This window comes from Girardinichthys multiradiatus, chromosome 12, assembly GCF_021462225.1.
Source record: "Girardinichthys multiradiatus isolate DD_20200921_A chromosome 12, DD_fGirMul_XY1, whole genome shotgun sequence".
In the NCBI taxonomy this organism is placed as follows: Eukaryota; Metazoa; Chordata; class Actinopteri; order Cyprinodontiformes; family Goodeidae; genus Girardinichthys; species Girardinichthys multiradiatus.
The window spans coordinates 11,671,755-11,686,562 of NC_061805.1; the positions used below are offsets into that span (position 1 = coordinate 11,671,755).

Consider the following 14,808-nt stretch of genomic DNA (forward strand, 5'->3'; position numbering starts at 1 on the left):
AGGTAGGGAATAAAAAATTAGCCAAGTTGCTGATGACACAGCTTTGTTTCTTAAAAATAAAAAAAAAGGTGTCGATTGCAATTAACAAAATCCTTTCTTTCTCAAAGGCATGTGGCTTAACCCTACATCTAAAAAAATGCGATCTCCTACCTGTACACACCTGTAATCAAAGCAGTATTGAAAACATCCTAATAAGGAATGTGGTAAAATACCCTTGTGTGGTTCTAACTAAAAAAAGTAATGAAGAATTGGCAACAGTTTGACACATCTGCAAACCAAGATATAGCTGTTTACTTAAACTGACAGGCTGAGTGAGGAGAACATCAATCAGAGAAGCTGCCAAGAGAACCATGGTTTTCTGCAGCTCTGGAGAAGCAACTGCTTAAGTGAGAGCCTCTGGTAGAAAAATCTTTTTGCCACAGCATTTGTTTAAATTAGCTTTACTTTAGGCATTCTGTTGTGGTTTAATTGTGTTGTGAGCAGTCAGTATAGAAGCATTTAGACAGTGCGAGGTATAAGCTGTCAGTTCACAGTTTACAGTGTCTCCTTAGCAACTATGACAACTACGACCTTTTTTGGTCAATGAGCATGTGTATAATAGTTCAAATAGGGGCATTCCTGTAATTTAAATAACAATAATACATTTTAAAAGCTCTGTTCTCATTATCTTTCTATGTGGCTCAGTTTTCAGATTTTACACTAAACCTATCTAGCATAAAGAGAAATCTGAACTCTTACAATGTCTGTTATGTCTGTGGCTGTATTTGTGAGTGCCAGATATTAGCTGCATTTACTATGAGGATCCTCTGACATGGGATCTTGAGCTATGAGAAAAATAGGCTTTTTTGTGCTGATGTCCTGTTTCACTTGGGGGAAAAGGGAAAAAGATCAAAGAGAGATGTGATCATGTGAGAAAGAAAGAGAAATCAGTGCTAGAACTTAAAAAATGGAATAAGGAATTATAGAGGCAACATATACAGTATCTCACAAAGTGAGTACACACCTCACATTTTTGAAGAATGTTTATTATATTTTTTCATGGGACAACACTGAAGATATGACATTTTGATACAATGTTAAGTAGTCAGTGTTGTTTCAAATGTACATTTGTTTTATTTAGACAATCATTTGTAACTTTTAACTTTAAACAATTCCTTATGTTGCAATACAGAGCCTCAGAAATCACATTTTTTGCAGACATTTAACACTCTGACCAAGATGTTTGCCGTACACCTCATCATAACATTAGTTTAAAATAAAACAATTTTATATCCCACAGATGGTGTTCCTGGGATCTTCAAACCATGCAGTGTTTATGACCCTGAAGCTGTTGAAAATGTGTTTATTTTCTCTGCATGCCAAATAGCTGTCAGATAATGGCCTTTTAAAGTGAATGATCTTATCCTGTTCAGGATTCAACCTTGAGCGTCAGCTGCTTCCACCCAGAAAGATATTATCTTGTGTTTTGAAACTGTCTCTCCATTTAAATGTAAACAAAAGGATTTGCAAAAATAGGCAGTCGATTCTATTTTGATCTTGATTGAGTGTCTAACCTTCTACATTGGTAAGGTGTTTAGGTGTGATAACGTCACAATGTGAAACCTCTGTAAGTTGTTTAATACTAACCCTAATACTAATACTAACAAGTCTGAAACAGACTAAGAAACACACAGGAGAGCGTATTCAGAGCCATTCAGGGATGCTCCTTTTATACTCTCCTGTTTCCAATGAATGTGTTCACCTGGGAAATGCTTCAAACAGGTGTTTTTTGAGCATTCCTCAACCTTCTCGTGTTTTGTTGCCTCTGTGCCAGCTTTTTTGGAAGCGTGTTGCAAGCATTAAATTCAAAATGAGTCAATATTTGCAAAAAACCAATAAAGTTTATCAGTTTAAATATCATTAAATATCCTGTCTTCGGTGTATTCAATTGCACATAGGTTGAGCAGGATTTGCAAAACACTAATCTGTTTTAATTAGGTTTTACACAATGTCACAACTTGATTGGAATTGGGTTGTAGAAATATAGTTTTTGATTGTATGACTTGATAGTAGAAATGAAGCATTGTTGCAGTAAGCTGTAAGGGTACTAACAAATCTGTCCACATCACGTGCCAGTCACATTATACTGAGTGGCACCGATGACTCATGATTTTAAAGTGTCTCATTATAAATTATGCATGAGGTCCTGTGTGTTCAGGGCTTGGTGGTGGGAGTGACTGCAGGACCCACAGGTGCACTGAAAGGACTGGTTCCAGTGGCCAGCTGGACAATTAGGACGATGATGACGATCACGATGATGACTATGATCATTCAAGGGTTCGTCTATGTTGGATGGGTGCAAAAACTTGTTATCACTCATGTAAAAACCTTGGGTTGGAAGGCACCTGCACTATGCCTTCCTCCCTGTGTGTGTGAGATCATTGTTATCTCTGTGTGAACCAGCCTCCTTTCCGTCTCACACACACACCCTGTCTGAACTGTCTGTTGAACTGTGTATATAAATAAAGAGATAGGGTGTCAAAACTTTGTAGTTTCACTGCAAAGTGGGCTACCCTTGTCACAAGTAACTATGACTGTATCGTTCTTACCTCTGAGTTGACTAAATAATACCTAACATTTATTGGTCCTTCGAAGCCGGATTAATTCAATAACCTTGTTTCTCTTTGCTTTAACAGTGACTCTGGGATCCGTGGGGGAAGCCTGACGTCGAGCGAAGCACCGCTGCACAGCCTCCTTTAGCCGGAGTGGCTGAAAGTCCCGGTGTGTGTGAATTCACACCTGGCCAGTGGGTTATTGCCTTCCTCTGCGCGGGGTGACTGTCACAGGGTCCAAAGAGTCACCAAGAAGTCAACTCCGAGGTGAGACAGTTTTAAAATACAGTTCATAGGAAAAGTACTTAACAGTCGTTGGTAGTGCGTCGCCGGTAAGGACGCTGCATTCGAATGGTTTTATTCCACCGTGAAAGGGATAGTGACAAATTTGGTACAATCCCGCCGTGAAGGGGATTAAAGAAAACGACTGAGGATTATTCTCCTGAGAGGGAATAGAGTAAGCGCTATATAAATAAAAGAAGAAAAGTACTTAAAAGTCGTTGGTAGTGCGTCGCCGGTAAGGACGCTGCATTGGGATGGTTTTATTCCACCGTGAAAGGAATAGTGACAAATTAAGGTAGGGCCCCGCCAAGAAGGGGGCCAAATAAAACGACTAAGGGTTATTCCCCTGCGTGGGAATAGAATAAGCGCTATAAAAGTAAAAAGAACGGAGTAAATTGAGCTCATAAAATAACACCAAGTTAACTTAGAACAATTACAAGGTACCTGAAACTAACTGTGTGACTGTGTTGTGTGTGTATGGAGGACTAAGCATTTTAATAGAATCATAGCATGATTCTGCTAGTCCTGTGTTTTCTTTTGCCCAGATTAAAACTACGTACTGGTGACTTTGGAGATTCAGGTCGGATTTCATTCCAGAAAATTAACACCGCTGCGTATTAGTCGCAGTAGAAGGGCGTGTTAATGTCCTCTCCTTAAAGTCTCATGCCAGTGACCTTTTATCTGGGACATTTATACTATAATTAAACTAACATAAAACATAATGGGGAAGAAACAAAGTAAACTAATTGACTTAGAAGGGGATGTAAAGTTTATGGAGAACTATGTAAAAGGAGCAGGTATGATCTGTCATAGATGGAATAAAAAATAAAAAACATGGGTTTTTGGGCAAATTAGATACAAAGGATGTCTTAAAATTACAAGGGGATCTAAAATTAGCAATAATGAAAACTAAAAAGAGAAAAATAACAAAGAACAATGGGGGAAGAACAGAGAAAAAGCTCTGATTTAACAGAAATATGTACACGATGGCATAAAAATACGGATTTTCAGGTAACTTAATTATCACTGAAATCCTAAAACTACACGGGGATCTTAAACTGGAGATTATGCATTCAAAAGATTCAAGAGACAATAAAAAACCTTGCCAGGTTATAATTTCAAAGGGGACTTTTCAGTCCCTGAGTGCTCACAGTTGATAAACAGATTAAAACAAAAAGATGAATTAAAAAAACAACAATAAGAGCAGCTTTTAACTGACATAGCCATAATACTGAGGCCTTAAGAAAAGCACAGGAAAAAACTTTCAGCTTAACTGAAAACAAATAAAGGGGGGGGGGGCGGACCGCCACCCATCCCAGGTTAGATTATAAAGACTAAGAGATGGTTTTAGAGGACGTGGTAAAAGAAGTTAAAAGAGGAGGTGACAATGTGGACAACATGGAAACTGTCCAACTGGACAACCCAGTGAACAATGACTAGAGTTGTTAAAGAAGTAATCTGAGAGTAAAAGATTTTGTAGGCAAGTATTAGTGAGAAACAGGTGCTTTAAAAATCATTCTATGGTGTTATACTACTAACAATATCATGATAAAATGCAAAAGATTCATTTTACAGGGAAATAATTCCATATTTGGCTCAGATTGTTTGCATTCTTGATTTTTCCTCTTTGAGAGAAGTTAAATTTCAGCTCTGTGAAACGACCTTGACAAAGAGATGCAGCTGCCTGAAAACAAAGATAAAACTTCTGCAAACAGCAGAAGTCTGTCTCTGCTGAAAGGTCTGAAAAAAAAAAAAAAATTGTAACTCTACCCTGCATGTGTCAAACTCAAGGTCCGCGGGCCAAAACCGGACCCCAGAAGTTTAGTGATTCTCTAGAAGTAGAGCCTTTTAATATGGTGATTGTGTGCTTGAATGTTATTTTGTCAATCAATAAGCAGTTTTGTCTACATTCTGCCACAATCTGCCTTTTGAAAATGTTTTGAATCTTGATCTTTATGTATAAAAAAAAAAAAAGAAAAGAGAAATTGGCTAAAGTCTGCAGACACAAAATGAACCTGGATTGAAGCTCTAACTATGTTTATTTAATCTGAGATCCTCTCCAAATGCAACAGTATATGTCAGTCTACATGAGATACTAACAACTTCACCTACTGGTATAATATAAAGATGTGATTGAATATGTGAAACAAACAATGATGAAAGTTTTTCAACAGGTGATGCTCATCCAGGAGGAAGACAGTGTTCCTAGGAAATGCAGCTCATTCATTAACAATCATTTTTTCTCCTATAGGTGGACGTTTTGCTGATTAATCATAGGCTGGATCTATGAAACATTATGAGCACAGAACAAATGACCAAGGTTCTGACTGACTTATGAACCTCACTGACCTGACAATGATAACATGACACCCAACAGATAACACCTTTAAGGTGGACCCACTAAGACCACCTTATTGATTCTTGGTGAATAAAAAAAAAAAAAGAATTGAAGCGTTCAAAACAGACCTAGTGGAAACAAAAGGGGTTATGAGGAAACAATGTGCATTTTAAGAATAATAGAAGTCAAATTATGTTCAAATTTTTGCAAATAAAAATTACTCTGACAGAAAAATAAGTAAGTAGTGTGTGAATGTGTGTGAATGGGAATGACTGATTTCATTGTAATGCATCTTTGAGGGACCTTAAAAGCACTAATAAAGATCTGATGTTCTGATGATCTTTGCCAAATTTATATCTTAATAAGGTTTCCAGAATCTTTTCCGAAAAATCATATAAAGATAGCAAAGGTTCTACCTGTATTAAAAATACTGATAACCATAGGAAAGTTCATAGATCTGTCTTCAATTTTTCCTAATTCTTTTACAAACAGGTTATTTAAACTTTCATGTGGCCAAATGTCTGTGTTTGACTTTCTGTTTTTGTGAAATAAATGTCTGTTTCATGTTATGTAAAAATTAGAGTCCTCAACATACCATAATAATATTAGGTCAGTTCTCTATGGTAAAACAAAAAGATTTTAACAGATGTTTAGACTTTTTCCAGTCAGGTTCAAAATGATTGAATTAGACTCAAACTTAACATAAGATGAAATTAACCTTAACAGAATTACTGGACTGGACTGAAATAGATAAAACTTTAGTTAATTGAAACAAACTTTAGTTACTTGAACTAAATACAAAGCTGACTGAAACTGTATGTTGTATCTATAAAACTGGGTAAGATAAACTAAGATTATAAGATATAATATGCCCTTCATTTTTTTGTGTTCATCAGTGAGTGAGTTTTTATTTTTTATTTTTAATAAGAACTAAACCAAGCATTATTTATAATAATAGCAACTACCAAAAATATTGATCTCATTTTTAAATGTAATAAGGACTTACTTTATAATATATGATAAAAAAGAATAATAAGAATTTGGAAAAACAGAGGCTTTAAACCTCTGCAGGAACAGCACTGACACTGTCAAAAGTGGATCCTAATACAGGAATCTGGAAGCTCATTCTGGCGTGGATAGTCAAAGTCCATCCAAGGATACATTTAGATGAGGCAGAGGGACAAATACAGGGCTTAGCTGAGAGCAAAGAGAGCAACATGCATCCTGCCCTAGCTGCTGTCCCACCTGAACTGTGGTCCCAATCATCAACTGATGTAGGGCTTATAAAGGGGTTCCCACCATACAAGGTTAAACTAATATCTGAAAAAAGGCAATCAGTCCGTCAATACCCCTTAAAGCCAGAAGCTGAAGAAGATACTAAGCCAATAATACAAGATATGTTGAAGTCAGGAATATTAAGAGAAGCACCTGACGCTACATGCAAGGCATATCACACTGACATCGCTATTATTATCACAGCCAAACATAACTCTAAAAAGATGTGCCCTTTAAATCCAAGTACTCTAATACCTACTGCAGAAGATGGAAAACCACATTCTTATAAAGCAAAAGTTGAAGAAGACACCAAACCCAGACAAGACATTTCTCAAACCCTTATACCAGATTCATGTGTTGTGTTTGTAGATGGCTCAGCATCTAAAGATGAATATGGAAAGAATAGAGTTGGTTATGCAGTAACAACCATCGATAGGATAATAGAAGCTAAATCTCTACCCAATACATGCTCAGCCCAAACAGCAGAATTATATGCTGTAGTAAGAGCATGTGAATTACATGAGGGACAAATACTTACTATATACACAGACAGCCAATACGTTTTCGGATCAGTACATCACCATGCTAAGATTTGGCAAAATAGAGGTTTTAAAACATCATCAGGGACAGAACTAACTCATTTCAACCTATTAAAGAGAAAATGTCAGATCTGCTATTTATAGACACAGACGTGCTGAAAGACGCCCAACAGTCAGCAACCAAGACAGAAATAAAGGCCTGGCTAAAGAGAGGAGCACAGAAAAAAGATGACATCTATCAGATAGAAGATAAACCAATCCTCCCAAAAAAGTTATACAACACAGCGGCTACAGTGACACATTGGGAAGACCCACGTGTCAAGGGGGGAATATGTCACATCTGGTAAAGCATTAATGCTACACTATAAATATTTCTGACTATGCAAATCATTTTTGCAGATCATACATAATTTGTTGCAAACACGGGGGAAGAAATATTGCCTAGTTGTAATAGATGAACCTAGTGACACATTTCTTCCCCACATATGGTATCCCACAGATTATAAGGTCAGATAATGGAACTCATTTTGTAAATAAATTAATAGAACTAAGTTCTAATGCATTAGGGTTTCAGTTAAAGATTAAGGAAAACAATGGAAGAAACAGGGAGGCCATGGCCCGAATGCCTATCCCTGGTTAAATTATGGATGAGAATAACTCCAAATCAAACTGGTCTTACTCCATTTGCCACCTACTGTACATCATTGTATAACTCCACCCACTATATTCTGAGTCTGAGATCACGTGACACCAAGTTGCTGATGTGAATTTGTATTCTCAAAGAAATAGTACATGGCAGACCGTTTTCTCTGCCCTCTGACATGAATGAAATAGAGAAAGCACAACAGGAACCTTCATTAGCTGAGTGGATGAATAAAATGTTGCAGACAAAAGAAGAACAAATGTCCAGTGGTCTGCCGATAATCTCTGCTCCTATCCCACAGAATGAGGCCTGGAGACCTGGTCCTGATTAAGACACTCCACCGGAAGGATTGGAGCACTCCTTGGTGGAAAGGGCCGTTTCAAATACTCCTGACAACGCCCACAGCTCTGAAAATAGCAGAGAGGCCTTCCTGGATCCATAAAAGCCACTGTAAGCCAGTTTTGCCGTTACAGGAGCCAAACCAACCGACGGGGTAGCAGAGGAAGTCCGGGTTCAAAGATGGCCCAGCGTCTCAAACCGGTGAAGAAAACAGCTGATCTGCGCCCAATTATAAAATGGCTCTCTGTAACTTGTGGACAGGACTGATAAGCCTGAGCTTAATTCTGGTAGCAGGACTCTTTCTCTATCTAAAGCAGGATCCACAGGAGGTGATACCGAACCAGAAGAGATGGACATCAGACGGGACCCATCTCAGAACACTGACGGAAGAACATGACGCACATCCATTCCTACAGAATTTCTGGTATTGTTCATGGTGGCATATGCAACACTGAACCAGGTAGAAATGCACGAAAATGAAGGGGACGATTATGATGACATGTTGTAAATAAATCACATCAAAAGCCTGAGTGTACTCATACATTGTATTTCATAAAATAACCTTACAGCAGAAAATCGAAAGAAGTTGTTGCTTAAGTGAAATGAGAAAAAGTACAATGATGACATAAACAGGGCAGATTTTTTAATTCTTTTATTTTTATGATTTCAAGTATTATTCTTTTATTTTTATGATTTCAAGTATTATTCTTTTATTTTTATGATTTCAAGTATTATTCTTTTATTTTTATGATTTCAAGTATTATTCTTTTATTTTTATGATTTCAAGTATCATTCTTTTATTTTTATGATTTCAAGTATCATTATTTTATTTTTATGATTTCAAGTATCATTATTTTATTTTTATGATTTCAAGTATTAATCAACATTTAACTTTTAATGGTCGCCGAGGGCGGCGGGGCCGTATGAGTATTTCCCACAAAATATAATCTGTTTACCGTCCGTGGGTTTTCGCTCATACAAAGTATTTTTCTTACTCGTTTTTATATTAAATGTTTTTACTTGTGATAAAAGGAGGGACTGTTGGATGGGTGCAAAAACTTGTTATCACTCATGTAAAAACCTTGGGTTGGAAGGCACCTGCACTGTGCCTTCCTCCCTGTGTGTGTGAGATCATTGTTATCTCTGTGTGAACCAGCCTCCTTTCCGTCTCACACACACACCCTGTCTGAACTGTCTGTTGAACTGTGTATATAAATAAAGAGATAGGGTGTCAAAACTTTGTAGTTTCACTGCAAAGTGGGCTACCCTTGTCACAAGTAACTATGACTGTATCGTTCTTACCTCTGAGTTGACTAAATAATACCTAACAGTCTATATGTCAGGATGATGGTGAACTGGTTATGGATGGAGATGGAAACTGGGGGGCTTCCAGTAAAAAAACAAAAAAAATAAATAAATAAAAAAGAAAACATATTCACCAAATCTACCTGGTTTTACTAAAACTGTTTTAAAGAATTTATGTGTCATTAAAGTGCTTGGAACAAATGCAATAAAGTAACCTAAAGAAACTAGGAAACCTTAAATATTTACCAGAAACAATAAGTAATTTGCTAGAGTCAATATAATACTCAGTATACTGTTTTTATGACCTCATTGTATCTCATTGTACATCTTGTGTGCGTGTTCCTGTTCAGGGCTTGGTGGTTGGAGTGACTACAGGACCTACAGGCGCACTGACAGGAATGACTCCAGTGGCCAGCAGGATGATGATGAGAACAATGATGAGCATGACCACAACGATGACTACGATCAGCTTGACGTTCTTCCACCAGTAGGAGCGGGATACTTTCACGGCTGTACGGTGGAAGTTTTGAGCCTGAGCAGAGGAAGTAACAAAAGATTTTATTGATGTGATTTTTGAAAGGATGAGAGTATGATGTTTTGTGTTAGGGAGTCATGTTTCACTGCAGTCACAACTTTTTTATATATTCACACTTAAAACACTGACAACTAAAAGCAGTGACCCTGTCTTTCAAAAACTGAGACACTTCCAGGAGGACATCCAACCTTTCTTCTCGATCCAGAATCTGGTCCAAACTCTTCTTCATGATGTCCTTCACTTCCTCTACTTGATCTGACAATTCCTTGATCTTATTTTTCTGCTGTGGTCCATGCTCTTTTTCCTCCAGCTCCTATGATGGTGTACAGAGAGATCACAGACAGTGCATGGATTATACAGGTATTGTTTCTTGGCTGTCTGATCCCCATTTACGCTCAGCGCAAGGTGCTGCAGCCTGCTTGCACAAAGATGGCCAGTCCTGTTCGTGGACTATTGACCCATCTTCGGTATAAGGTAGGTAAAGGGCAACCTCCAACTCATTTCACTGCTCAGTGTCGTCCGCTGAGGCCAGCAAATCATTAGGGAACTTGTTCCCCATGGGATGATGAATGAGGGCAGAGCTGTGAATGAAGGTGTGCAATATTAAAACCTCTCTACTATCACAAAGGGGTTGGAACCTCAATACATTTGTGGAAATCACTGATAGTTATATTGTGTATTTTGTAATATTATGACTTCATCAAATGACCTCTCTTGAAACATAAATAGAAAATGTAAGCAATATACAGTGAGAATGTTAAAAAAAACCCAGTTTTTATGTCTTCGTGTCAGCATCTATAGAAGCCAATTCATTGCACTTATATTAAAAGTAATAGCATAATTATGTAATAAAGATCTCATGCCTTCATAGTCAGTTTGAAGATAAATGTCTAAGTAACACCTTTACTCAGTTTATGTTTGTCTGATATTAAAATTAATTGAATGACCTGATATAGTTAAATGTGACAAAAGCAAAACGAGTAGAAATTTGTATTTAATTTTTAATGGCACTGTGTGTGTTGCTTTGGATGTGCCTCCATTTTGTGTGGTATGCTATTTGGGATAAAAGGGTAACATGTGACGTGAAACTTTTCTCTAGCTTTATTTAATTATTTTCTATCATCAATTACCTGGGCATGAAAGTTCAATGCTCTAAAAGTGCAACTAAGTCAGCAGATAAATATTATCTGTATTATTCTGGTTGCTCTAATTTGGGGCCACTTCAAACATTTTGGATGCTTTTGAAAGAACAAAGAGCAGCCAAAATGTGTCCCAGTAACAAACTCAATGAAAATGTCAAACATTGCTAATGATAATTATTATTTCAAACAAAGAGCAAAGGGTTCAGTAATTTTTACCATTAATTTAAGTTCACTTTAACATTAAACCATCATAGAGATAACAATACATAAGTGTTGTCGTTCAGACCTTTTCTCAGTGTGCGGTGGCAGGCACTGCTGCCAGGTTTGTACAATATAGTCAAACAGGTTTTTCCAGCACATGGTGAACATTTACAGTAAAATGTGTTACACCCAGAGGAAGCAGACTGGTGAGGGACCTCAGAGCGAGATATCACAGTAGTTTGACCCCAAATGTAATTTCCTTTGCATCCACAGACAAGAGAAAAACAGCTATGTTTTATAGGGAATAAAAGATGAACAACAAAAGCTCATCTTAACTCACTTTATAAAAGGACAAAATTATACTAATCTATTGTCAGAATCAGAATCAGAAAAGCTTTATTGCCAAGTACGTTTTTGGACATACAAGGAATTTGATTTGGCGTATTGTCTGTCAGCAAACAGACAATGACTTGGTGTTTTTCTTGTAGAAAGAGATCGCTTATTGCAGACGATGTGTGAACACACAACCAAAACGCATTTAGAATAATGAATATATAAAATAATATCATCCTTCTTAGCAATACAACAAAAGAAATTAGTGTAGTAAATACAGTTATTTAAATCAATAAAAAAAACTTACTGAAAGTGCAATAAAACTACAGCTAAAGCTTCCTTAGCATTAAATTAGAAATAAATAACATTAATCATTCTGCAACTGTGAGCTGAAAGAGAAACCAAAAATAAAAGTTTTATGTTTTCTTTTGAAACATCAATTTGAAAACAGAAAAAAAAATTAAGCGAGTACTCTATCATCACATTTGATTGCATATCTGACCCTTATGTTTACATGTGATATTCACATAATCTCAGCATAATTTTCAGTTTGTAAAATCACCATCGAAGTAACGATCAATGAACTGAAACTGATAGATCTTAAAACATTTTCTTGTCATCAATTAAAACTCAACAGCTTTGTAATGAGGATAATGCCTTGGTTTGGAGGAAGTTTCTTGTAAAAACAGAGTTAACAAACAATTTGGGCACATTTTTAAAAACTTCTCTGCTTTAAAAAGATTTTAATACTCACTGTTGCTGCCATTGTCTCTGGTTTTCTGTGTTGTACTGGGTCAGGTCTCTGTTGCAGTTGCTGTAAAGATCCCCCGATGTTTAACTTCCTGTTAAGAAGGTTTATTTGATGAAGTCATTCTTCATTTGTTCAGGCACATAGATAATGACTCAGAGACAAACCCGGAAATATTAGGGATTCATTACGGAGGATCAACATAGTAATGTACAAACAAGACAACTAAAAAAAATAAAAGTAATATAAAGGTTACAGTTTATAGTTGGGTTGTGGTGTAGAACTGTTTTTTGAACACCAAGGTTTATATGCGGCTGTCACTTTTAACCATTTTTATTATTATTTTAATTATTCTATACATTCTCCTCTATTTGACTGTACTAAACCAAACAAATTAAGTACAACCAAAATAAATTAGAAAGTTAAAGGAACATTTTCATTTGTTGGTCTTTCCTATTGTGAGCTTGTAATGGTGAAAAATATTTTTTATATCCTGACACAGTAGCACAATCTCAGACGAGCAACGCTAAAAAGCCAGTTTGCTGCAACACTTTAACATAATCCCCTTGTGTATATTATAATCAGTCATTTCCAACTTTGAGAGAAGAATTTTGAACCTCACTTCACAGTTTTGCTTTTTTAAGTTGCTCTGATTAAGTTGAGTTTATTAATGTGAAGCTTCAACATTTTGATATGATTCACGTATGACCTTTCATTGCGACTGCATTTACTTTTTTTTTTGACAGAGGTACTCACACTTGCTGATGATAAGATAATCAGTGCCATTCGATTATTAGCACCTGACTGATGGTAACCCTGTGTTTACTATGGAACAGTGTAGTTAAACAACTAAACAACAACATGGTATAACATATGTTGTTCATTTGAGGTCCAGTCTCCCCATTAAGGAAAGGCAAACCAATGGTAAACTTCTATGCACTTCACATTTTGGACATATTGCTGTTTAATAACGGTCAGTTCCTTTATGCCAGAGTAGAAATGCCTGAATTTCAGTGACATCAAAAGATGTTAACATTTTTATAGTTGTCCACCTGTGTTGGTGTGATCAGAAAACATAAAAAGCTTCAACATTCGGTCTCATGGGACAGTCTTTGTTTCTTTACCCAGTGTGGAAAATTGGGTAATTAATTTAATCTTCTTTTCCAGAAATAAAAGAATGAGCAATCATTTTGTGTAATCTTTTACCAAACCTGAATCCAGGTTGCAATTTTTTTGTTTTTCTTGCTGCACTGAAGTCTGAGAATACAAGTTGACAGACAAAGAAGAAAGTTACAAACAACACAGCTGAGGTAAATACTATTTATTGACTTCATCGGACAGTAAAATCATTAAATACCATAATCCCTAATGAGCAGCTACATCATACAGTTGCTCTGCAGCAGTGTGCTATCAGGGCCGTCTCAAACAGCATTTATCTGGCCAGTCGAAAACAACAGTCTAAGAGAACAAAGGTTACTGCATCCCAGAATCACACACAGCAAGAAAATAATATAGAGAGAATTTGTTCCAACACATCCTACATTTTATAGCATCATCTTGTTACTGAAAAAAGCAACAAAACCAAAACGTACCATTTTATAATTAATTAGTGTAGATTATCCATTTATACAGAAATATCTAGGAATCATTCTGGATTTAATAGAACAAAATTAAGCATTAAATAATTTGGTTCTAAAGATTAGACACTTTTGACAGACGTGTTAATAGTTGCAGTAAATATACACATTGGTGAGGATTGACTATATACACTGCATAATTAGATACATTTTGACCTATTTGAAGCTAAACCGGTCCGGGGATTGCAGAAAGTGTGTGTGTGTGTGGGTGGGTCTTGCTCAGAAAAAAAAGATCCTGAATTTTGTAGAAATGAATCAGCGTCTGAATGGCTAGAAATGCTCTCCCAGCTGGTAGACTGAAAGAACCTGATCCTCTTACAGCAGAAGTGTTTTAACAGTATGACAGCGGTGGTGTGCTCACTACACTGAGCAGCCTGTGTGAGTGTAGAAAAGCAGATTCTGTTTCAATGAAGTAAGAGGTTACAATCAAAATCTGATGTGCATCTTGCAACACATTATGTAAATTTATCGTCTTTAACACTTCTCAAGCAGATCTTTGAAAACAAGATAAATTATAGAGTATTCCTTGTTTGTAGATGGCAACATCTCAAGGGTTCGCCTCTATGTCAGGATGACGGTTAGCTGGTTATGGATGGAGACGGAAACTGGGGGGCTTCCAGTGAAAAAAACCCACATTAGAACAGGAAAAAATACTCACCAAAGCTACTTGGTTTTACTAAAACTGTTTTAAAGAGTTTATGTGTCATTAAAGTGCTTGGAACAAAAGCATAACCTGAAGAAACTAAGAAACCTTAAATATTTACCAGAAATAATAAGTAATTTACTAGAGTCAATATATTACTCAGTATACTGTTTTTATGACCTCATTGTATCTCATTGTACATCTTGTGTGCGTGTTCCTGTTCAGGGCTTGGTGGTTGGAGTGACTACAGGACCTAC

General features: G+C 36.5%; 1 protein-coding gene and 1 long non-coding RNA gene across 2 annotated transcripts in view; both read right to left on the reverse strand.

Moving 5' to 3' along the window:
* Positions 1–9,368: 9,368 nt before the first annotated feature.
* On the reverse strand, positions 9,369–12,366 carry LOC124878495. The gene is made up of 3 exons (XR_007040792.1): positions 12,278–12,366; positions 10,036–10,160; positions 9,369–9,844 (listed from the first exon to the last, which is right to left on the reverse strand). It is a non-coding gene; the product is annotated as an uncharacterized LOC124878495 (long non-coding RNA).
* Positions 12,367–13,577: 1,211 nt separating this feature from the next.
* LOC124878494 (vesicle-associated membrane protein 8-like) overlaps positions 13,578–14,808 on the reverse strand; it is a 34,348-nt gene continuing 33,117 nt past the window's right edge. Inside the window, exon 4 of the mRNA XM_047382462.1 lies at positions 13,578–14,804. Coding sequence (XP_047238418.1) covers positions 14,773–14,804 — 32 coding nt within the window. The 3' untranslated portion in view covers positions 13,578–14,772. The remainder of the gene's footprint in view (positions 14,805–14,808) is intronic.